The 26463-nt window shown below is 40.9% G+C and overlaps 1 protein-coding gene across 3 annotated transcripts in view; it reads right to left on the bottom strand.

Moving 5' to 3' along the window:
• Atl1 (atlastin GTPase 1) overlaps nucleotides 1-26463 on the bottom strand; it is an 84129-nt gene that overhangs the window by 11653 nt on the left and 46013 nt on the right. For all 3 annotated transcript variants that reach the window (XM_051146973.1, XM_051146965.1, XM_051146978.1), the window contains exons 4-9: nucleotides 23942-24076; nucleotides 23386-23490; nucleotides 20005-20055; nucleotides 18350-18406; nucleotides 4924-5016; nucleotides 3691-3829 (exon numbers count right to left, since the gene is read on the bottom strand). In XM_051146973.1, coding sequence (XP_051002930.1) covers nucleotides 3691-3829; nucleotides 4924-5016; nucleotides 18350-18406; nucleotides 20005-20055; nucleotides 23386-23490; nucleotides 23942-24076 — 580 coding nt within the window. The remainder of the gene's footprint in view (nucleotides 1-3690; nucleotides 3830-4923; nucleotides 5017-18349; nucleotides 18407-20004; nucleotides 20056-23385; nucleotides 23491-23941; nucleotides 24077-26463) is intronic.

Below are 26463 nucleotides of genomic sequence, written 5' to 3'. Positions count from 1 at the left end.
GACATCCAGGGTAGAAATCATCACATTATAAGACTCAGGGTTTGCATGGGCATTGCTGCTCTATTCATACAACAAAAATTGGAAGCAACTTAGATGTCCCTCAACCGAAGAATGGATAAAGAAAATGTGGTACATTTACACAATGGAGTATTACTCAGCTGTTAACAAAAAGAAAAGGAAAGGAAAAGAAAGAAAGAAATGAAATTTACAGGTACATGGGTGGAACTAGAAAAAAAAAAAACCATCCTGGGTGAGGTAACACAGATTCAGAAAGACAAATGTAGTATATGTTCTCTTCTACGTGGATATTAGCAGTGGTCATGACAGCCAAGCTACGACCCATAAAACCACAGAGGCTAGGTACAGAGTAAGGTACTGGTGGAATAGACACACCTCCCTAGGAAAGGGACAGAGACAGATGAGTGACAGATAGATGAGTGAGGGACTGGAATGGGAGGATCAAATCGAAAAGTTGAGGAAAGAGGGAGATGAGAGAATACAGGGAGAGACAGATTTAAGGGTCATTCGAGAGGTACTACGGAAACTGAATACAGTAGAAGCTTCCTAAAATATGTTCACGTATGAAGATCTAAATGAAATCGCCAAACAGTGGGGAGACGGAACCCCAAGTGTACAACTTGTCAGCCTAATAAAGCTTCCAGTACTGGATTGGGTTACATCTAATCGAGTTGTTGACCCAAGGGTTCAATGAGAACCTCCAAACAACTCAGGGTGTTGTCAAGACAATAGGCTGCTCTCCACAAACTGGCAGCAAGGCCACATTGCTGAAGACAACACCTACACAACACACTGAACATGGAGAAGTCAATCAGGCCTACACAGAGCTTTTACTCCTACATGTGTCTTTGGTACAGGAAAGTATTCTGCACACTGCCAAGCCAGCTACAAACCCTTTGACTTACAATGGTGTCCTTACTGCAATGGTGGTACAAAGTCTGTGGGAGTAGCCAACCAATGTCTGATTCCATGAGATTCAATCCATACCTGACACTGCTTGGGCGACCAAGAACCTGAGACTAGATACCCCAGGGACCTAGGGTAGAACCAAATATTACTGTTCTAAAGAAAGCAAAACAGCAACACAATGATTCCTAGTGATATTCTGTTATATATACTCAGAGATCGGCAATATCAGAGAAGCTTCCTCCTAGAGCAAACAACAAATACAGAGACCCAAAGCCAGACATTATGCAGAGAGTAAGAGACCTTGGGATACTCAGCCCTACACAGGGTGGATCCATCAAATTCCTCCCCTCACAGCTCAGTGGACCACATGGAAGAAGAGGCAGAAAGAATCAAAGAGCCAGAGGATGGAAGAACACCAAGAAAACCAATAGGACTGGTACACATACGAACTTAGAGACTGAGGCGGCATCCAAGGATCTGCATGGGTATGTACCAGCTAGGGCCCTAGAGCTGAAAAGAGAATTGGAACATGCCCCCATCCCTAACCCAGAAGCTATCTCCAATTGATAACCACTTGCAAATGAAAATTTAGCTTCCTCTAAGGGAGTCTCAGTGGAGAGACAAACTACTCTCAGGGTAGACTGCATGCCCAGCAGTAGATGGCTAACAGAAAGTGGACTCAGTGGCATCTTTGGAGGTTCCTTGTATCATAATGTCATGTCAGGGCTCTTCCTTTAAAAAATATGTGTGCGTGTGTGTGTGTGTGTGTGTGTGTGTGTGTGTATCTTCTTTTTACCCTACAGGTCCTTTGTGTATATATTATGAGATTCCTGAGTGTAAGAAACTCTGTTTCTTGTGCTTTCTCTGGGGTTCTGTTCCTTCTATTTGTTTGCTGTGTCCAATTCTGATGTGTTAGTTTCGTTTTATCTTATTGTCATATTTATTTTATCGTCATCCCATAGAAGCCTGTTTATTTTTTAATGAGAGACAGAAAGGGGGTGGATCCAGATGGGAAGAGAGGAAGGAGAAGCTGGGAGGGAAAGAAGGAAGGGAAACCATAATCAGGGTATAGTATGTGAGAAAAAAACTGTTTTCAATAAAAGAAAACATTTCAGTGTTACTCCGAAAAATACTGTAGATAACAGATTTTCAAAGTTGCCAAAAACAAAAAACAAAACAGAGAGATGAAGAAGAACATTTCTGTGCACAAAGCAGATTTAGCAGCAATCCTATGCGGTATATAAGCCTCATTAAAATGGAACTTAGAGCAACTGTTTTCATTTCTAGTCCTTCCAGGGCTAGCTACTTTGCAAACTCACAGTTGGCAGATGCTTGTAGTCAACTGCATAGGCCAATATCTATGTAGGCATAGAGGTTCAATTGGATGGAGAACAAATTATTACAAAGTAGGTGGGTGTATCTGTGATATTTTTCCTAACTTTTCGTGAGCGTAGGCACTGCAAAGTGCCTCAGTGGAAGCAAGAGGCACAGCTACTTGCTACTGTAAGGGAACAGACCAGCGGGTAAGGAAGCCTTGTTCAGGCCCACCCCTACCCCCACCCCTCATCCCTGCTCCTGTTTATGGCTCCCAACCCTAGAGAAGAAAGACAGGCTTTATGCAAGCCTGCTCTTTATATACTTTATTCAGGACACACTGAAGCCATTAGTAATTGCACGACAGGAAGAGGGCTGTGTGTCCACTAGGAGGCTAGAGTTCAGGAGCAGCAGTGAAATTACAGGCTTCTGGCATCTGCATGTTAATGTGATGTTCCCACAGCAGTCTGCTGCTGTAAACACAGGAAAAAGAGGAAAATTCTCAGGTGTAGAAAAGCAATGCTGGTTCTTGTTGTATCAATTGCCAATGCTTAGGATAAAGGTGTCAGCTAATTCCATGGTCCCAAGGGAGAATACTTTTGCTGATCAAATCTGCATGTTTTAAAAAATTGGCACAAGATATGTTGTTAATTTTTAATGGACTTTAAAATCCCCTGGATAATAATTGTGCTGGGAAAAAAAATCAATGAAATGTCACTATTTCACCTCTGACACAATGCAAAAAGCCATAATTAGACAAGAAAGCTTGGATTCTATGGTATGTTCAATGACAGGCTCACAAGTAAAAAGTCAAAAGTACCGTGAAGTACCTCGAATCAACTACAGAGCAACTGTCTAAAGACAGCGCCTTGACTCTCTCAAGAATGTGAACTTCCATTTCTCAAGATCCTACCTCCACCCCCATGTCTTTTCAAACATTAGTCAACCTCTGTTAGCACAAATTACATGCTGTAAAAGACAATACCTGCAAAACATTTAGTGCTTATTCTTTTGTTTTAAAGAAAGTTGTTCTTACATGGAGAGGACTTTGTTTTTTGGTGAAGTTTTTATAATTTGTTAGATTCTTCAGTAGCCATTTGAATCCAGTGTCTGCTCTCAGCATCTAAATATGTGTTTCAGCAAATACAATATTCCAAAACACAGACATTTTCCCATTTTAATATGAATAAGGAAAGCTAAGCACACACAGAGGCAATTTTCAAAGCACAGAGATGAGAGGTGAGGCTGTTACCTGTTGGTGGAGGCAAGACGTGGGTCTGTGTTCACAAACAGCACCAGAGTCACCAAGCCTGACCCCCAGTTCCCTTGCCAGCATCTCGTCACCTGCCTCACATGAATGCATAAGCCAAGCCAGCAGCCACAAGGACGTGAGGCCAATTCCATGATCAGATAAACAAAGCAAACATACTCATTAAAAGGCAGACAAACCTTTTAGTTTTCCATCAAAGTTTGGGTTTGTAGCTACTTTTAAGCCAGGATGAGGTAGGAGAAAACAGGAAATGTTGGTAAAACAGGAATGGATATGCTTTCTGACATTCTGTAGTTCTTCATGCTGGTTCCCCGAGACCTGCAGAAAGTCATTCTGAAGTTAAACATTTGGGGGACAGAAACTGAACACAGGATTTCTGTGACATCCTATATTTGCTTTGCCTGTCTGCTTCCATAATGATAAAAATGGCATGATGACGCTAGGATTAAAGGACTGAATTTGTCCATACAGCCATATCTGCGTATAGCAGATGCACAGCATGGTTAGCACAGTTTACAAGCCATTGTCTTCCTACAGAACAAGACGGTCAGGTCTATCTCAGTAACGGTCCAGTCTCTGGTATAAATTCCTGTCATAGTTCACTGCTGCACAGATAAGCAACACCATGACCAAAGGCAGCTCGGGGAAGAAAAGGTTTATTTCCACCTCACTTTATGTTTCATCACCAAGGGGCATGAGGCCAAGATCTCACGGCAGGAACCGGAATGCGGGTCTGAAGCAGAAGCCACGGGAGTGCTGCTTGCTCCTTAGGGCTTGCTCAGCCTGCTTTCTTACACATTTCAGAGCCACAGTTGGCTGACCAATCAAGGAAGCCCCTCCAGGCTTCTTACAGGCCAGCCTGATGAAGGCATTTTCTCAATTGAAATTCTCTCTTCCCAGGTGACTCTACCTTGGATGATGGTGAGAAAGCAAACACCCCCACCACTCCCAAAAAACCCAACAAAACAAAAACAAAAACAAAAAAAAAAACAAACCAGCTCAACACTTAAATTCTAGCAAGGCATCTGAATGGCTAGGTATTTCACACAAGCCTAAATACCCCCAATCCCTTTCAGACATGGGTTTAACAGTCTGTAGAAATGGCAGAATCAAATACTTATTTAAATTGCCTAGAAAATGTCAATCTAGATATTTACTCTGTAGTCTTGAACTGTTTTGCGTCTTCAAGGTAAAAGTTATACTTTCAGGAATAAGTGTTTTACACAACTACCAAAAATGTATCTGTATCAAATCATTGACAATACTTAAAATCACCATTCTACCATGGCTTATTAACAAATCCATCTTGGGTTGTATATAGAGACACTGTGAGAGGCAAGTGAAGATGTGCAGAAGGTCATCTGACCACTTTAGTTCAGGGGAAATGGCATGCACCGACACAGCTAACCAACCTTGAGACGTTTTTCCAAGAACTTGGCGCCACCATCAGCTCCATATGAAAATTCATATGGGAAACTCCAGTCTCGAACAAGAAATATCAGACTCTGAAAATAGTAAGAAAGGGCAAGTAAGAGTGCTTGGAGGTTGTAGCCCTCTGCTTTTTACTGAAGCTGATCACATTATTGAATCTTAACCATGTTCCTTATCATATTGTGGCACTCAAAGCAAATACCAGCTTCTCAGCAGTCTGCCATGACATCACCATGCTTCCGCTAAGTGCTAAGTGTGAACAGCAAGCTGCCTACGAACTCCACAATGAATGCATCCCATTGAGATGAGGGACAGCCATGACCCACCATTAAGCTGGCTGAATGGAGCTATAATTAGATTTTGTGTGTGTTCCTATGAGAGTCTGTCCCCTTCTCCCCTCTTTTTCCCTCTTTCCCTGCCCCCTTCTTCCCCCGCCCCCCTCTCTCTGGCAAAGTAATATGCATAAGATACCAGATTAGCTTTTAAAGAAGTAAAACATTTGAGACAATTTCACCAGGGAGTCCACGCTGATGTTGAACTCACTGTGCAGACCAGGCTGTCCCTGAACTCACAGCAATCCTCTGGAAAGCATACTCTACCAGCTTTTATTCTTTTGTTTTCTTTTTAAATGTTTCTTTTTGAACTTTTCGTGTATGTGTGTCTATGTGTCTGTGTTTAGAGTCAGAACTGGTGGCAATTGGTTCTCTCTTTCTACCATGTGGGCTCTAGAGAGTAAACTCAGTTACTAAGGCTTAGCAGCTAGCACTCCTACACGTGAGCCATCTTGCCTTAGCTTTCCCCTAAACTGAATTATTTTATCTTAATAGAGATGCTAATATGCATTTTCTTATCACAAAAGTACAAAATCCAGAGAAAGAAATTTAAAATGCATTCCAAGTCTCAAAAGCAACCACAGCTAACATTTGGTAACACAAGGAATAAGGCAAGAGAAAAAGAAATACAATTTTTAAAATAATGACACAACCAAAGTGAAAAATATTACATTAAAATATAATTGACGTTAGAAGTCTACTAAGATGGCATTTTAAGAGGGTGAGGAGGGTTAGTAATCAACTTTCACCATCAGAAGCTCTCAAGTGGTATGATCACTTTAAAATCTTCTATGTTGAAGTATGTTCTACATACAGAAAATCACACAGAATGACCTGGCTTAACCTACTCTCAGAAACTGAGCACGCCATGTACCAGCACCTAAATAGAAAAGCCACGTCCATCACTTCAGAGCCCCTGCTCCTGCTTTCTCCCCTCCACCTCTGCTTAAAGGGCATCACTATTTTGACTTGAGAAATCCAACATCGTATTTGTGAATTTTACCAAAACTGTTTCTCATTCATAGTCACCACTGCATAACATTCCATTATGTGAGTAATTATTAATTCATCCCACTATAGGTGAGCAAAGTTGATGGTTAGCCTCAGAATGTGTGTGTGTGTGTGTGTGTGTGTGTGTGTGTGTGTGTGTGTGTGTGTGTGTGTTTATAATACTTGTGAGGCTCTCCCCAAGACTTTGTTTTGGTTTTTGTGTTTGGTTTTTGGAGACAGGGTTTCTCTGTGTAGCCTTGGCTGTCCTGGACTCACTTTGTAGACCAGGCTGGCCTCGAACTCATAGAGATCTGCCTGCCTCTGGCTCTCGAGTGCTGGGACTACAGGCGTGTACTACTGCACCAGGCTTGGTGTCTCTTTTTAAGGATATGTTTGACCCTTAACTTTTTACCACAAGAAAATTAGCATTCTCAGAGTTCCTCTTATCTTTCCTTCCATCTCCTAATAACTTTGAAATAAAAATAGAAGAAGTTTGAGTATAAATGGTTAAAATACAATGAACATTGATAGCTCTGACAAATGCATGTGGAAATCATAAGGTAACTCTGTAGGCCCAACTGCCAATGCCCCCATGTTATTCTGTACTTTCCTCACGACAATACTTTAACATACCAGAATTTGATTATAGTTTTTCTATTGTAAATAAAGAAATCCAATTTAACACAATTAAGTTAAAAAGCGTGGAATTTCTTACTGGTTCCATAACTGACAATATCAAAGCCAGTTCTCTTTCTAATCAGGCCTTTCTACATGATGACCAAGATGACCATTGAGATTCTGAAGAACACTGCACTAGATTAGGACTGCTGTGCATTCAGTTTTTACTGACAGCTGTACCAGCAAAGTCCAGGGACTTGCTGTGATTTGAATGGGGGCGGTCCTGAAACTATCACTGTGGTCAGAAGGAGATCTGAATGGAACCATTAAGAGCAGATTCCCATTAGGGGAAGTGCTACTAATACCTAGAAGTGAAGGCTGGGGACCACACAGAAAACCACAGATCTCACTCCTGCACTACTTTGGCCTCTTGCTTGCTCGTTATTAGGATAAGCACAGTGCTTATCTTTGTGTAGTTTCTTACATTTTAATATCAACATTAATGTCAAGGGTCAAAATGCTTGTATTATGCTCTTTCATCATCTTAGTCTTGGTTGGGCTTGTTGCTGATTTGATCCAGCACATCAGGAGTCCTTTGGAATCAGCCTCCATGCTCAAGCTTTCACTGGTGGTGCTGGGGTTGGGGCCAAGGCCTCATACTCAGTAGGTCACCAGCAATCTAAACAAGACACTCAGAGTTGCTGCACTTCTTGACTAGTCTCATTCTTGAGAAAATCTTCTGCTTATTTTATAGTTGTTGGATAAATAAGCTAGAAATAAAATTCTTAAAGTGATTTTCAAAGCTCTCTCTTAACTGTTCATCTACCCCTACTTATTGAGTATTACTATGGCAAATTCTATGGGAATTATTTATCCTTAAGTATACTAGGTATATCAGTATATTCTAATGTTGACTGGAACTCATCAGGATTTCCTATTGAGACACTATAAAGATTCAAATTTTGCTTCTTTTAAAATAGTTTCTCTCTATTACATTTATATCATTAGCTTCTTTAGGGGCTCTAATTATGCCACGTAGTATACAAAGGTGAAATTTATATAATTTGTGGGGCAGGGAGGTTCTCTATAAGAAAAATAAATATAAGTGGGTGTGGTGGTACACAACTGTAATCCCAGCACTCACGGAGGCAGAAGCAATTGGATCTCTGTGAGTTAGAGGCCAGCCTGGTCTACAAAGCAAATCCAGGACAGCCAAGGCTACACAGAGAAACCCTGTCTCCAAAAACCAAAACAACAACAACAAAAAGTCTTTGGAAAAGTCTGATAAATATTGCAAATACACACACACACACACACACACACACACACACACACACACAGACAGAGAGAGAGAGAGAGAGAGAGAGAGAGAGAGAGAGAGACAGAAAAAAACCCAGACAAATAGATAATATATCTTTGATCACATTTCTTTTTGGGAGCTGTTCCAAGTTATGCCTCGCCCCTCTCTCCCTCTCTCACCCACCTTACATTCACACACTGAGACAGGGTCTTACTATGTCCCTCTGACTGGCCTGGCACTAGCTATATAAACCAAGCCGGCATCAAATTTTCACTGACCATGGTACTTCTGCTTCAAGCACTGGGATTCATCCCGAAGACAGAGTCAAGCATTTCCCCAGGCAGCACCAGTTTCTTCAAGTTGGAAACTGTAATATCAATGTTACCAATGCGGGGTAATGCTTACCTGCTCGTTATTCTTAGGGCTTTTCAGGGGGAAAAGCTAGTACTTTTATGTGTGTGCATGTGTACACGTATGTGGGTATGTAATGTTTATGTGATAGCCCATTACCTTAATTTATGCTGGTATTTGCATTTTGAACACTCAGATACAGGAGTAAGACATTTTCATTGAACTCCTTATCATATCTGTGCCTCCTTACCCAGAATCCTGAATCAGGAATCGTGATCTTCCTAGGCATAGGAAAATACTGAATTATGACATCCCATAATTACTTAGCTGTTTTATATCACAATACAAACACAAAAGCCTCAGAGTAGCAATGCCAATATTGCCATCAGTGGCTATAAATATTTAATGAAAGCTTTCAAAAACTTTTCAGCATATGTTCTCTTTATTTTTAATTTATTTGCTCATAGAATGAAGATATTGAATATGATATTCTCTTTTTATCTTTCTTTTTGTTGTTGTTTTTCCAAGATAGGATCTCTTTGTGTAGCCTTGGTTGTCCTAGAACAATCTCTGTGGACCAGGATGGCCTCGGACTCACTGAGATCTGCCTCCCTCTGCCTCCCTCGTGCTGGGTACCTGGCTCTTTTTTATCTTTCATTTGCTCTTCCTACCATAGTAAACAAGATACAATGTTCACCCTGGTCTTCACATCAGCCTTGTCTAGGGAGAGTCACCCTATAGATGGCTCACCTGGGAGCCATGGAACAGTGCTGCTGACCCTTTTACGTCCTGGTCACAGTTAGAAACTTGATTTGCTGGATATAAAATCTCTGGATCAATCTTTTTTCCCATGGGCCTCTTGGTGTGTGATTGTGCAGTTATCATGTTTCACCAAGACGGTGCCTTTCTCCTTTTATATAGATTCTCACTGAGAGAGGAGAGTGCTTTGCAGAGAAAACTACTAACTTCAGTCTTCTAACTTTAAATGGATGCCCATTTTTTGTTTTAAAAAAATATCAAAATATAACTTGTATCAGAAACACTTCTACCTAAAACAAATATCCTGAAAACAGAAGTTAGCTAAGCAATAAAGTAGAAGTTTGTAAACCAGGATAAATAAATAAAGTATGTGGATTTTGCATTTTTCTTAAGCAAGTTTAGTCTCCGTCTTTGCTCTTTTCCACTAGGCATCTTCCTTCCAGATAATGAAGACAATGTGCAGACAAGCCAACACAAGGCCTTACTTTTCCAAGTCAGCAAGTTCTAATAGTAATAGTCATCACAGAATCAACGCTATTGCTCAAGTTCCCAAACTTGCTGGTGATCTGGCTCTTTACCAAAACAATGTAGAAGCATTGGTTTCTACAGCATTTGCCAGTTTCTATGGAGTAAACACATTCACTGTGGATGATCTCTGGGCGCTGGTAGTTTACTGATTAGCTTATTAATTGCTTAGCATTAGCTGACAACGGCAACTACAGCTGCCTCCCTTATGTCCCAGGTACTTTGTGTGCTTTACATTTTATCACATATAGAATTCTAGATTTGTAGTCTTCATTCCAAAAGCCATCATTTCCTACTGCTCAATCCTGATATGCTCGTTTGAACGGACAGAGATAGGAAACACCATAAATCCCCCTTATTTGTCAGACAAAAAGGCATCAAGTCATAATAGTTTTTCAGATGAATTAAACAGAGATAAGCTGGGTGTGGTGGTGCACGCCTTTAATCCCAGCACTTGGAGGCAGAGGCAGGAGGGTCACTGTGAGTTCAAGATCAGCCTGGTCTACAAAGTCAGTCCAGGATAGCAAAGGCTACACACAGGAACCCTGTCTCATAATGCTCATTACAAACAAGATCACAAATTATAGTTCAACAAACAAACAGACAGACAGACAGACAAAGAAAACACCCTGAGTTAGGCAAATGCTCTTTATTTGAATAATGAAATTACTGTCAATTTCTATTTAGAAAAAAACTACAGTCATTATAAAATCATTGAGAAGGGTTGTTATAGCCCCTATTGTGAGTTACAGTGAAAACAAAACAAAACAAAACACAATCTAAGGATTCAACAGCTAGATATAGCTATATGAACTAAAGCCCCAGATTCAGAAACAACATGCAAAGTACAGCATGTTCTTAGGATAATATTAAGATATTAATGTTAGAAGCATATGGAATACATCAGTACTTATGTTCATGTCCATATAAAATACTTAAATGATCTAATATTGGAAAGCTAATGCTAAATTTATACACACATCCATCATAAAAAATGTTAAATTAATCATCTTCTGAAAGAAAAACTGACTTTAAATCAGTGGCCAATAAATATCTGAACTAGTCTTCTATGTGTTTAATCAATCAATTTCAGTTTTTAACTTCAGTTTCAGGTAGAGAAAAACACTAGAAATGATTCTGGGACCAGCTTGCTTCAATCAACAACCTGTGAAAGCTAGCCCATCTGCAAGACTCACTGATAATCTTGTGTGGGTTACAGAGGCAAGAGTGGGTAGTACTGGCCTTCCAGTTTATCTTCTGTTGAAGGATTCTATGTGGTTCAAGGAAGAAGCTGACCCCAGCCAGCCACAGTGAATCCCTGAGCAAGCCTTCCTCTGCCTGACTCGACACAAAGCTCTCAATGCTTTTAACCAATTTCTTCCTTTTCTTTCTTTCTTCCTTCTTCTCTTTCTTTCTTTCCTTTTTCTTTTTTCTTTCTCTTCTTATTTTATTTTGTTTTTATTTTTTGAGACAGGATATCACTGCCTATCCTTGGTTGGCCTGGAACTTTATATGTAGACCAGGCTGGCCTCGAATTCATAGAGATCTGCCTGCATCTGCCTCCTAAGTGCTGAGTTTAAAGGTGTTTCTCCACCCCACCTGGCTTAACCAATTTTTTTCCACCTGAGTGTTTAACGAGTAGACTAGCTGGAATGGAACTGACAGTTGAGAACAATGAATACCTATCAAAATACTGAAGAAGTCTACAGCACATTTCTATCTTCTGGTATTAAATAAAATTTCTTAAAATTCAGCTCTGGACCAAGGTTTAAATTCAACTTCTATAACCTCTGAGGCAGTAGACTGGGATGGTGTGGCTACCCCTTTCTATGAGACTCTTCCAGTGAGGAGCTTCTTCAGAGGTTAGGGAAAAGGCAGAAGGAACTCCCCAGAGAGCATGCCTGGTGGAGAGAAACTGAGCAGAGAGAATACAGGGTGGTGAGTTCCAGGCAGTTAGCTAGATGAACTGAGTTAGTGAGTTTGGGTCTCTGGTTTTGAACTCAGAGGATTTTCTTATATGAAAACGACATATAAATCTGAATGCATGCACCATGCCCATTAGTGGGCACTCACAGTGGGCCCATTAGTGGGTCACTGTTTGTCTGAGGAGTTTCATGTAATAGGTACTCTAGGCTAAACCAACGCAAATTACAAAGTTGCTGCCCTTAAGACATGTAGCTTAACTAATGAGGTGGGATATGCTCATTAAAACAAGATCACAAATTATAGTTCAACAAAGCGCTGCGGATTAGGAGCAGGAAGAGAGGATGGTGACTGGATCCAAAGCTTCAGACCTGTGGCCTAGACAGATATCAGGTCTGCACTGTCATAAGCTACTCTGTCTGCCATTTCCTCAGTGAGTAAAAAGATAAACTGAGAAGTAATAATGCTACCACGGTGAGCATTAGTCTGAATAATGCATAAAACATGCTTTTGCACTGTGCCTGCCACAAAACAAACACTAGCTCAGTTGTGTCTTTTTCCAGCAGTTACATTCCATAACCTGAATGTGGAAACGAAGAGAACTTTGGCCTGAACCTTGACCTAACTGCACTCATTGCTAGATAAGCAACTCTAACTCATGCAGCTCTGGGACACCTAATGTGCTCTCTGGACACAACCTAAGGATGGCAGGTGGCTGTCCCAGCTAGCTGTCCTTCTCCTTGGCCCCATCACATATTAATTTCCACCTCTCTTTTTCTCAGTGAGGTCACATATATCTCTGACATTATTTGATAACTCCAATCATCACAGATTTTTGCCAAGAATGTTGACTCACTTCCAAGGACTTTTGCAACTAAACATCTTAAATCATGGGAGTAGAGTGACTTTGCATATACTTAGGTAAACTAGAGTAAAATAATTCCTGATTTCTGCATAGAGGCTCAATATGAAGGAGAAATCATAACATTTCTAAGTGTTTGTGCCTGTATTTCCTACACACACACACACACACACACACACACACACACACACACACACACTAATGAAAGTGATCAGATGAGTGTGAAAAACCTGGACTTCCTCTTTTATCTCAGAGGAGATTAAGCTCTGCTCTGATGACAAAGCCAGTCATGGGATCTGAGGACATGAAAATGGTTAATAAAGGCACTGTGGGAGGCCCTGCAGACTGGCTACAAAGCACATCTGCCATACAGAAGCAGCTCAGGGAAGAGTACTTGCCCAGAGTGTGGAAGGTTCTGGATTCTATTTACATACTGCAAAAAAGAAAAGGAACTATGGAAAAAACTAAGAAAATAAAGTACTAATGCTGAAAACATGAGCGATAAGAGACTAAGTGTCAACACTCTTCAACTGCCCATTTGAGAAAGAAATCACAGCTCGGAGAGGAAGTACAGTTCATGCTCAGGAAAGTGCCCTCTCCCTCCTTAGAGGGCTTATGACTCTTAATTTTTCCCATTACAGGTAAATTTAAATTTACTGACCATCTGTATATAGACATGGCACTCCATCTCTCTGTATTGGAACCTTCCCTGCTGCAGATGCTGTCTGACGGGTATGCAGTGATTGAAACAGACCTTAGCCATACTGTGCTTATGCCTGACCTGGACAGCGCAGCTTCCTCATCTTAACATAGAGAATGCAATGGCATGATGCGGAAAGGATTTAAACTCGAGTGTTTATGACAGAAGCTTTGCATCCACTGCCAAGGCTATGGACGACATACAGCTCCATCTCTACTCTTTTAGCTGCCCTGCCACAATCCTGCCAGCACTTCCCGTCTCTCTCAGGTTACCAGGCTCAGAAAGGCCCAGAGGTCAGCAGATATATTTAGAGCTCTGGCCTAAAGAGATCAGGGCTCAGAAATATCATGAAAGCTATATAAGCTTTTGTAGACTGGCTACAAAGCACATCTGCCATACAGACATGTATCAGTATCTAAAACACTGGTCCAAGGGAATCTTGAGACTATGTTAATGAATTGGGAAATATTTCCATTTCTTTGTAAGCTACATAATTAGAGGATATAAAACAGCTAAGCAAAAAACTCCTGGATTGCCTTGGGCAAGGAGAACATTTAATGGTAAAACAGAGGGCATCTTGAAGTCCATATTCCAGGCTAAGGGAGGATCTTTTCAGCTGAGATCTAATGATAAACACTGGCACTGGCACACAGCAGCGTGACATCCTATCTGCCACTGCAGCCTCGCCTGTGAGGTTATGAGTAACAAGATCCTGTCTCAGAGACCTTGGCCACACTTACAGAGAGCATTAGAACAAGTCAGACTTGCTTCAAGTTGGATTTAGAATGAGCTTAAATTAACATCTGACAATCTTAAAAATACCTACAGTTAGTCGTTCAGATCCAGATCCAAGGATGTACTCATCCAGTGTGGATCAGTTTGCAGCCAGGCATGGCTCATGAAAGCTCAGATGACCAAGGAAACAACATTTGCAGCGGTGCAACATAGAGGCAAATCGCCCACTGCATCTGGTCAGAGACTTTCACCAGGTTCTCAGGAACTGGACACTGGATTTCAATCAAAGGCAAGTATTTTCATTTGCAACTACACCTGTTAATGTAAAAACCTTGTAGGATAGGTTTATTCAGCAAATGGCTCCTATTGGATTGTTACATTTAAGATGGGAGTGCTCATAGTGACTAAAACAAGAGAAAAACAAGCAATGTCACCTGAAGAGATCTTACTATCTCTCCCTACAGACTGCAATCTGCAGACCTATTACACTGTTAGAGCTTGCATCTTGGGGCTTACAGTTATTACAATATGTTAAGTAAATGGAACTATCATTGAAAAGCTATTTTATGCTGTTATTTTCTATATTTTATTATTTTATGTACATGAATGTTTTCCCTGCATATATGTCTGCATACTACCCAAGTGTCTGGTGCCCACAGGAGCTAGGAGACGGCACTGGAGCCCCTGGCATTACAGATGGTTGTGAGCCACCATGGACATAGTGGGAGAAAACAAGTCTTCTGGAAGAGCAGCCAGTATCTTTAACTGTGACCCATCTCTCCAGCCTCATTTTTTCTAATCTAAGTATGAATTATGTCACTAATGTTATATGTCCTAGCACCTTGTTATAGTTATATATATATACACACATATACATATGTGTGTGTGTAATACACATATTATACATATTTGGGGCTTTCCTTTTAATTATATGATGTATAGCACCTTTGGTTTTGAACTTAATTGCTTTAATCCCAAATGTTATTCAAAGGCTTTGGATGTTACTGCTTAGTAAGTTACTCATCTCAATTTCAAATAGATTTAAAAACCCATATTTGTTTAAGAAGCCATTGTTGATTCATTCAATAAAAAATGTGGTGGGTTTATTTTTAAAATTATATATATATGAATGTGTTTTGCCTGAATTTATGACTGTGTACCATGTGCATGCAGTACCTAGAGAGGCCAGAAGAGGGTGTTGAGTGCTCTGGAAATGCGGTTACAGACAGTTATGAACCACAATGGTGGCTGCTGGGAACAGAACCCAAGTTCTCTCAAAGAGCAGCAGGTGTTCTTAACTGTTGAACCATTTCTCCAGTCTCAAAACTGTTTTGTTTTGTTTTGTTTTGTTGTTGTTGTTTGGTTTGGTTTGGTTTGTTTAAATTTGTGTATATGGTGTGTGCTAGTGTGTGTGCCGGCGCATGTATTTATGTGTGGTGGTGACTATGCAAATGTTAATATGCATATGGGAGCCAGGAAATAGCTTTGAGTGTCATTCCTCAGGAGCTGTTCACTTTGGGCCTAGAACTATCCAAGTAAACTAGATTAGCTGGTCATCAAGCTGCCTGTCCACATGCACAGCTTAGAGTAAACACTGGAGAAACCAGCATTGTCAATCATGTGGGCCTGATTCTTCAATGGAAGGAAATGAATGGTGCCTAGTCCATCGCCTAGGATGCTGGCGCGGTGTGGTTAACCTGTGGCCCTTTGCTCTTACATTAGAAGACAGCCTCCACCTGAATCCCCACCCCACGCCAATATCCTGATCATTGTTTAGGCCCTAATTCTGTAGTGAATAGAAACTTCCCCATGAAAGGGGCCCCATGTACTTTGCATCCTCCACAAATAAATCTATCCTGATGCTTATCACAGATCCTTCCTCTAGGCCTTAGTCCTGAGCACTGTTTATCAGCCAATTGAATTCATTCTTATTGTGAAGGTCACAGGTCACAAGTTCTACTATGTTTACATGTGTAAGAAAAGTAAACTACGGGGTCAGTCTCTGGAAGGCTGACCTAGTGTCTCACTCTTCACCTCTTGCAAGGGTCACACCCCGCTCCCCTTTGCAGGCCTTGAGGCTTACATGGGGGAAGGGTGGGGTGTCCCCAATGGCTGGGATTACAGGCATGTGCTACTATGCCTGACTTTTTTCCATTGCTGCTAGGGATTCAAATCTTCAAACTAATAAGCACTCAACTGATTGAGCCATTTCACCAGCCCCAAAAACTTTCTTCTCACTGATATTTCATAATGCCAACATGGTTCACTGCTAAGTAGTGGTATCAAAAGGTTTCCTCATTGTTTGTGTTTAGGTCACTGGCATTTTTCCTAAACAAAGACATACTACCTGCGTGTCTGCCTGTCTGCCTGCCTGTCTGTCTCTTGGTCTTCCTGTTGGTTTATCTGGCCATGTACTAGGAGCAGTGACACCTGCTGGCAAGACTCGGGGTCCATTTATAGAATTTATAATCTAGAGTCAGCAGTCCCCAGTGAGAGTAAGAAGTCAAAGCAATATTCCAAATGCCGTTCAACACTTCAGCTGCCTCCTAACAGATGAAGTGAAAAGAAGCACAAGAGCATAGAAAGTATCGTGAGCCACGCTGAAGGTTTCAAAGCAGGATCGGTTTTGTTCTCATCACCTGCTCTCATCTTCCCTGGGTCTCAGGGGCAAGGCTGAGACTGCTTCTAAAGAGTCCTCTATTCACATCTTCAAAGAAGTATCTCCTGGACATCTTGAATGCAGTTTCATAGGAGACCTCCAAGTCAAATCTACGTGCTGAAGCCACCCTGATCCCTGCCCTCACAACCATGTTAGCGGTTTACGATCTTTTGTCACTTAGCAACAGAGGACAGACAGCTCATCTTAGTCTACTGTTTGCCACAAGGGCTTCTCACTTTATATTGTCCTTTATTGATCAGTGTTTTTCCTGTGGGCTCATATTTCATAATGTCAACAGGGTTCACTGCTAAGTAGTGGTATGACTCTCCTTGGGCGTTACACATATCTGGAGCTCAGTTGTAGCTTCCTTTGACAAGCTTAGGCTGAAGGAGTTAGCTTTTAGATGATGTGAAAACCGTTTCCTCCTCAGGCACGGTCTGAAGGCTGTCTAACTTAATTCTAACTCTTGTTAGATTTGAAGGACTGTCAAAGTGACTAACAGTACTCAACCAAACTTAGATGGTACTTTGAAGTTAGTCACTGACCCCAGTGTTACTCAATACGCCAGTAAAAGAGACAAAATGTTGAGAACGGGAACTTACTCAATGTGGCTACACTGGAAATGGCAACAAATAAAATGGTCCAGTAATCCCATCCCTACCCCAAGTCTATTATGGGAGTACTGAGATGAGATTTAGGTTTAAATGCAGGGTAAGAGCTATGGCAATTAAGCAGTCCTGGCTAAGCATGCTCCTGCCTGTTACTGGCTCACCACTACCTTGACTATCAGTGCTGCAAGGGAGTTCACTAAGCTGTCAGAACCATGTGCACTCTCTTCCTGGGAGGCATGCTCCTCCTCTGGCTCACAGTAGGCTTCAATCTTCTCCTTCCACCAGCATGGGATTCCTTAGAAGATTTTAACTCTTTGGGACCTGGTGTTTTAATGGTCTGATAGCTGAAGGGATAAACACAAGTGACTCTTTAGAACCGCTAACACAGTGGTCACACCAGCACCAGCCCGGCTGCCTGCTGTTACACTCAGACAATGGGAGATGCTACCACATAAGAAAGGGCACTTGGAAAAACGTCTCACCCAATATCCTCTCAGGTGTCAGTCAACTACTGTGGTTTGCAGCCAACTTGTATTACCCCACATTGGCTGGTCTAGGTTTTTTACTTGGCAAATGTACCAACTGTCTTCTGTTATGTTACTAGGGCTAAATTTGGGGGAAAGCTGACATTCTCACATGAACCAGATATCTAAGACACATTTTTATTTCTTACTTCGATCTTTTCTTCATACCCAATAGCATGGAATAGGAATGTAAAACTCCTCCTCTTCCTCCTTCTGAGACAGGGTCTCTTACTCACTATGTAACTCGGGCTGGCCTAGATAATGCCCAGTGTCCATCAGGCTGGCCTGGAACTTATAGAGATCCAGCTTTTTGAACTCATAGCAATCTACCTGCCTTGAACTCATAGAAATTCCTGCCTCCCTAGTGCTGGATTTAAAGACATGTGCCACCACACCCAGACTAAAAATGTTTCTTGAATGAAATAAGTCAAGGAAAAGGGCATGACCCTGATTAAAAACATAACTGCAGATTCCATAAAACTTCAGTAAGAATTTTCCGTCATTCAACTTTCACTTACCTGAAAAGGCTTCAGGAATGTTTCTTCCATTGCCAACCTGCCATACTCAGTGAAAAGCTGGGAGGACAGCAAAGATAGAAAGAGTGGGAGATAGAGGGAGAAAAAGATTGAGATTCATTTACTTATTGGGTTCTTCTATTCATGCCCCCCCCCCCGGCTGTGACAGAATGCTACAGTATTAAGATTTCATAATAACCTCAGGAAATAAGTATTAATTATATAAAGCAAAGCTGTGGTAACTACATATCTAAAAGTAAGGACACAGTACATTTTAAGAAGAAACTTCCACTTTACACATGTCCCTCTTTCTTTTCCGTGTGTGTTTCATGTGCACAAGCACCTGAGCACTGAGTGCTAAGCACACGCCCCAGACCTAAAGCTCATGCCTTTGGTATTAAACAATGTATAAAGGAAGCACACATGAAATGACTTTTCTTTTTTTTTTTTTTTAGATTTCTTTATTTATTACATATACAGTGTTCTGCCTGCATACCAGAAGAGGACACCAGATCTCATTATAGATGGTTGTGAGCCACCATGTGGTTGCTGGGAATTGAACTCAGGACCTCTTAAAGAGTAGACCGTGCTCTTAACCGCTGAGCCATCTCTCCAGCCCCATGAAATGACTTTTCAATGTAGAACTAACCTTGGGTACATCTAGGGTACACTTACAAAAGTTGTAGCTCGGGGAAATTTAAAGGTGCAATAACAGGGTTACACAGATTAGGCATTTGGCTCTAAAAGTAGGAAATTAAATGTAATGTCTTTTCTTATTTTTTTTTTTTTATTATGTACAGTTAAGACCACAAAGCACAACAAATATAAGACTTTAGTGAATACAGGCTCCTGTAATGATAGGGCTCCTGATAAGGTATCATCCAGGCTGGCTAAATGTTTCCCACATGAAACTAGACGTGCTCCTTTCACACAAAGGGCTGAAAAGCCACCCAACTTCTTGGAGTTGAGGAAGAATGCTGACAGTTAGCATTGCCACCCTTGCTCCCTTACAATAGCCCCTCAGCATCACTGCCAAAGAAGACTCCTCTTGTGGGTATGCATAAATGAGCCAGTGTGCAATGCGACATTTTGTTCATTAGGAAAGAAGCTGCCTGGATTATGACACTTGCCAAAGAAGTAGTTGTTTTTATTACGGAAACACACCCAGCAATTATTCTGTGCACCACCTATTTGTCATAAACGACCAGTGTGCGATTCCAGAATGTGTCAGGGAGCAACCCTGGAGGTGAACTCCAAGTGACAGTGACAGTTGCCATGGGTTATTTTGTTCTACTGTCCTTTATATCTAGAAACTTCACATTTAACTACACGGACTCAATTCACATGTTAAATAAAATTTTATGTAAAACAAGTGGAAAGAGAGCTATCAAAAGAATAGTAGCTCTGCTACCTACTCAAGAACAACTTGGCCTGAGACAGAAGAGAATGCCACTGCAATTTAGAGACTCTTTACACTTTTATATATTTAGCACTGGCAACAAGCAGGTTTATAAACAAAGGAATATGAAACCTGAATTAGAAAGGAAAGAGTCATACAAGGCTGGACATGAGACCTGGCAACAGGATGGCCCTTATGTGGCCACATGTCTCGGTCTGCATGTCCAAAGGACCACCAGATACGCAAGACGCGCTCTTACCTGGAGGTGCTGGAGATCATCCTCCTGGACGTTTTGGGATAAGTTGTACACCTTGATGACAGAATAAGAAGTCAAAACGAGAAGCCAATCAGCATCATTCTGAGCACGTCGATGTTGTTTTCATAATGTCAACTACACAATCAACCTTCTACATACAGCTATGAGACTCAAGAAAGGAGCAAACCGACAGATCAAAAACAATGTACAATTATCATAAAAATGCCACACAAATACAAGAATCGCTTGCTGCAGAGCCCAAATATTACAATTATTTTATGAACCTATTAAAAAAAGAACCACTCTTCAAAGCTCGCCAAGTGAGTACCAATCTAAACCCAAACAACCCCTATGGAAAAGTATATGTGTGTGGAGGGGGCTGTTTTTATAGTTTAACACTTCAAGCCCTTTTTGGGGGGTGGGGAGGAGAAAGTTTTATCATGTTGTTTAAACTTGTGGTCCCCCTGCATCAGCTTCCCAAGAACCAGGGATTACAGAGTGGGCTGTCCCGCCCAACTGGAAATTTGTTGGGAAAATTATGATTAACTCTTGATAATTTATTGATTTATTTATGTTTTCAGAAAGCCCCACCGCATAGAGCCTTCCGAACGTCACACGCACAGCTCTATGTTCCTGCCGTACTTCTCCTCCACCACAGCACAGCGTTCAGGTGACACTGTGTGGCTTTGGTTTATTTTTTTTCTTTGAGGTGATAACATTAGGAACCTTAAACTAAGGTCGTTTATATGTTTATATATTGACACAAACACTATTCTTTTTGTATTTATTTAATAACATAATTTCTCAGATAATAGTTTAAGATAGTCATTACTTAACAGACTTTTTCTATAAAAAGATTCAATGTTTTCAGGTCAAATATAAATACTAAATAATGAATGATAAAAGCAAAGTTAAACTTGTTTTAATTGGCTTGTACAGGGGCTGGAGAGATGGCTCATCGGTTAAGAGCACTGTCTGCTCTTCCAGAGGCCCTGAGTTCAATTCCTAGCAACCACAGGGTGGCTCACAACCATCTATAGTGAGATCTGGTGTCCCCTTCTGGTGTACAGGCCTACATGTAGGCAGAGCACTATACATGTTATAAATAAATAAATCTTTTAAAAAATTGACTTGTACAAATATCTTTCCTATTGATACATATAGTTGGTATTTTAATAGATTCACTGAAGAAGCTGATTTTTATATTATAGTAGTAAGCTGTTTTATAAATAGATTTCTTGTACCAATCTTTTAAAAAATAATTTTTAGATTATTTAGTACTTTATGTGTAAGAATGTTTTGTTTGTATGTATGTGTGCATACCGCCTGTGTGCCAGGTGCTTGCAAGGGTCAGAAGAGAGTGAGATCCCCTAGACTGTGAGCTGCCATGTGGGTGCTGGGAACTCAACTTAGGTCCTCTGCAAGAGCAAGAAGTACTCTAAACCTCTGAGCTATCTCTCCAGGCCCCAAGCAGTAGAATTTTTTTCAAATCAACCATGGATTATAACTATAACTTTTATGTTAAATTCATTTATTTAAAAACCCAGTTCACCCTTCTCCTCCCTTTGTGCCTGTGTGGGAGTTGCTGACCATACACACACTGGCTGCCTGCTCACTAGCTCCATTTCCCCATCTGCATAGCATCGCAGCCTCAACTGTCTCACACTGATTAGCCTTTCTACCTTTACAAGCTATCTTGCTTTTTTAAAAAATCTGCTTTGTGTCTTCACTACCTTCTCTCCATGCTCTCTTCAACAACCCAAAAACATCTAACAGTCTTTAAAACTGTTTCAGCCATACACTGACTTTTAGAACAATTTAGAAAGCCTACAATAACCATCTCCCCACCCAACAGTACAAAAAATTTTTTATTTACTTTACATCCTTAAGGTAGCCCCCTCCATCTCTTTTCCCTCTCCCCAACTCCTCAGAGAAGGGGAGTCCTGCACATCTAGTCACATCAGGACCAAGTGCATCCTCTTCCCCTGTAGCCTGGCAAGGCCGCCCTGCCAGGGGGAAGTGATTAAAAAGCAGGCAACAGAGTCCATGTCAGAGACAGCCCCTACTAGGGGACTCACATGGAGACCAAGCTGCCCATCACCAATAGTACTTTCAAAACGAGAAAAAGGAGCAAAAGAAAAGGAAAAGGTTTAAGTACTCATAATTTACATCTAAAATGTAGACTGTTTTTTACCTTTTTTTGTGTGCATTAGTGTTTTGTCTGCATGTATGTCTGTGAGCATCAGATCTTAGAGTTACAGACAGTTGCGAGCTGCCATGTGGGTGCTGGGATTTGAACCTAGGTCCTCTGGAAGAGCAGCCTGTGCTCTTAACCACTGAGCCATCTCTCCAGCCCCATAAAATTATGACTATTATGATTATTATCATGATTATTATATTTTTTGGTTTTTCAAGACAGGATTTCTCTGTGGAGCCTTGGCTGTCCTGGACTCACTTTGTAGACCAGGCTGGCCTTGAACTCACAGAGATCCGCCTGCCTCTGCCTCTCAAGCGCTGGGATTAAAGGCATGTGCCACCACCACTCAGCCCATAAACTATTTTTAAAAAGCTATGAATATGTATAGCTTTTATATTTAGAAATACTTTCATAGATAATATATAATAACAATGTAAACTTATAAACCCTGTTTCATTAAACAACTTATAATTGATTGTCCTCAAATCTACATATACAATTTTTAAATTTGCTTATTTATTACTATTGTTGGTATGTGTGATATGTGCATGTAGGGAAGGGTGCTATGACCTGTGCGCGGAGGACAGAGGATTTCTGTCTGTGTGCATGAGTGCGCATGTAGGGGCATGGTGCCATGACCTGTGTGCAGAGGGCAGAGGACAGTTCAGCAGAGTCGGTTCTCTTTCCACGAGTTCTGGAGATGGGGCTCAGGTTATAAGGTCTGCACATCAAGCATCTTTTACCTGCTGAGCTATCTCACTGAACCAAGACTCACTGTGTCACCCAAGATGACTTCAATCTTTGATCTTCCTGCCCCATCTCCTCAGTACCAAGATAACAGGCCTTCTTACCATACCTGGTTTACACAGTGCCGGGGACTGGACCCTGGACATTGTACATGCCAGGCAAACACTTCCAACATCCCTAGTTATAAAATGTGGTGTTACTTCACTTAGTCTGAACTTTAACAGAAAAAGTAAAAATAATGAAGCCATTTTGGACCAAAGCAGCCAATTTAGAAACTGATGAGTAAGCAGACTCCAATGACAGTAACTACTAATGTGGAGTTAACTGAGCAGCACATGATTTGCCAGTGGTCTTTGTCTCATTGCCATAAGCATGTGGAAACACTACTCATAAGTTTTAGTTAAAGAAACACCCACAAGCCAGATTTATTTATTCCATACCTGTATTGAGCTTATCATAGTGCTAAGGGCAAATACGGTGGCCGAATCTCTCAAAGTTGACTGGCTGTCAAAGGTTCCCTGAGTATCCATCAGCAACACTGCAACCTACAGGAGAACAGAACACACTGCTGATATTGTACAGAAACGCAGAGTACCAGGGTTATCATGGCATTAACACCAGAAGAACTTTAGGACTCTATTATCAATGGATACCTAAAAGGTAACTACTTACACGTGCCATGAGTGCCAAGAAAATAAAAGATTAATTAGCTGCTGGGTACAGTCATCTTTAGTTTCACTGATAGCCTATGTTGAAAACATAGCCTTGATACAATGTAAAAATATCAGCTGTTACCTGCTATTCTGTGTTCTTTATGATTTTTTTCTCCCGGGATAACTAAAGAGTTAAAGAGGGATCATTTGATAGGATGATATTCTCACCCCGTTAGCATTGTGTGAAACGGACAAATCGGTTTTCAAAAAAACATTTCAAAGTTACTATTAAAATAAAGTTTAAAATAAAAACAGTTTTAATTTTATTTAAAAAGTGTCATACCTTTTTACCATCAAGTTTGCTGATAAGGAAAACTTCACTCCATATCTGTATTCCTGTGGTTTCTCGTTCAGACCCACCTCTCCACGAAAATCCAGTCAACGGTTCATTGTAATCTCCAACCCAATCAACAGATTCCTATAAATTTAATAAAGTCTATGTATGATTCAGAACTTGATGTGCATGTATGGTTTTTCCTCTCATCCTTTTCAATCCTTCTCTTTCTCCAACTCAAAAGAAAAAATGTTTGCACATCTATTACATTGATACGATCACCTTTTTTATTCAAAAGTAATTACAAAGGAGCAACCATCTGTTATGGTCATGTTAGGTTCTGACTAACATCACTACAGTTTATGCACATACACATGTGTGTAATATATATGTCATGAAGGAAATGTACATACATAAAGTATAAGTAGAAACATAGGAAATGGAGCAAATGATTATTTCATTCATTTACGTGTATGTGTGCCTGGTGTGTGCATACACGTATGTGTGAAGGTGCTCACGCAGCCTAGAAAAGGGTATTGGATCCTCTCTAGCTGGAGTTACAGGAGGTTGTGGGCGGCCTGACATGGGTATTAGAATTGAACTCTAGTCTTCTGGGAGAGCAGTAAGCACTCTTCAACTTCTAACCTATCTCCCTGAAACAACTAATCTTTTATGAGATAAGATTTCACGGAAAGATATTAAAAGACTATTTGGGAACTGTGCAGGTAAACAACTTGAAGAAGACGTTCAAAATAAGGACAGAGTAAAGGAAGAAGGGAGGAAGGAAGGAAAAGAGGAGGAAGGAAGGGAGGAAGAAAATTATCTAAAGACATACAAGGCCGGGCACGGTGGCGCATGCCTTTAATCCCAGCACTCGGGAGGCAGAGACAGGTAGATCTCTGTGAGTTCAAGGCTAGCTTAATCTACAATGTGAGTCCAGGACAGCCAAGGCTAACACAGAGAGACCCTGTCCCGAAAAACAAACAAACAAACAAACAAAAAAGACACATACAAATACTTTGTACAAGGCTGAGGGGAAGAGGCAGGTAGAGAAGTTAGATTGCAGGGTTTCAAAGGCCCAGAAAGGTACCTAATGCAGGTGTTCATCCTACAGGGAGCTAGGAAGACACAGAGGAAACCACCATCATCACTATGAGCAGAAAGATTATTCTAGAGGTATTAAAGGGCTGGTAAGGGAGATAAATAATAGGAAGAACCAAAAAGCACGTTGTTATAAAAGGTAAAAACATGCTGTGGGCCTGACCATTACCAGGACGGATGGGAGGGACACACGGGAACAAATACAAGACGGATTTGAGAAGCCAAAAGAAGGAAAACTAAACTGAAAATTACATCAGAACTAAATACTAGATGAGACAAGAAAGAAAAAGAATCACTTAGATTTATCAGTTTTTCACTGATAACCTTGGGAATAGTAGCTACACTCACTTGATATATTACAGGGGATAAATTATTGGTTTTTTTGGAAGCCCTCTTTATATACTCCTTGAATTAAAAACCTTGTATTAACTAAATTACAAAACTTTACAAATGCAGAGACATTTGGGAATAGACTATTTGAATTAGTAAGTCTATACAAACTAGTAAAAATATAACTTTATTATAGCTTATCTTTTAAGTTTTTTATTAATTCTTTGATCATTTTATCTATAATATCTTGATCATATTCATTCCTCTCCTCTAATTCTTCCCAGACCCACTTCCCTCCCATACATACCCTACTGTGTGTGTATCCTTCTAAGAACAAACAAACAAAAATCCAAATCTAATTCAGTTACGGCTGCCAATATAGTCTTGGCTATGCAGCCGTGCACTGGAACATGGCTGACCTACCAGGGGTGACACCCTTAAGGAAAACTAATTCTTCTCCTCCTCCTAACAGATATCAGTTCCCAACAGTTCCTCAGCTAGAGGGGAGATTTCCTGACTACCTCCTGCCTCTGTGCTGAGATTTTGTCTGGCTTGAACTTGCACAGTCTATGCAGCTGTGGGTTCACAAGGCCAACTGCCCTTTTGTGTCCAGAAAACACTGTTTCCTTGTAGTCCTCCACAGCCTCTGGCTCATAAAAACTTTCCATTGCCTCTTGCACAATGATGGCTGAGTCTTGGGAAGAGGGTGTGTTGTTATATCCTGTCTTATTCTATACAGCAATTTTAGATCCTTATAAAAAGCATAATAATGGCTGTACCATCTGTGCTACTCAGTCTTACGTCTTCGTTTCCAGTATAGGACGCACTGGATGGAAGATGTGCCCTTTGTTTAATGCAGACAGCACATTCACTCTCCTTCATCTAGAATGCCCTGCTTACTTCCCATACTGATCCAGATCTTGCACAGCTATCAGCTTTCAGCAGCTCCTCAGCTACGGCAGATCTTTGTGCCCATTTCAGCTCTCCATGTTGAGATTTGAGCTGGCTTGAGCTCGCACAGGCCATGTGAATGTTGTCACAATCTCTGTGAGTTCATAAGTGTAGCTGTCCTGTTGTGTCTGGATGACACTGTTTCCTTG

The sequence above is a fragment of the Acomys russatus genome, chromosome 1 (assembly GCF_903995435.1).
Source record: "Acomys russatus chromosome 1, mAcoRus1.1, whole genome shotgun sequence".
NCBI lineage: Eukaryota > Metazoa > Chordata > Mammalia > Rodentia > Muridae > Acomys > Acomys russatus.
Note: the sequence above shows the minus strand (reverse complement) of the source record. Positions and strands in the feature narration are given on the sequence as shown.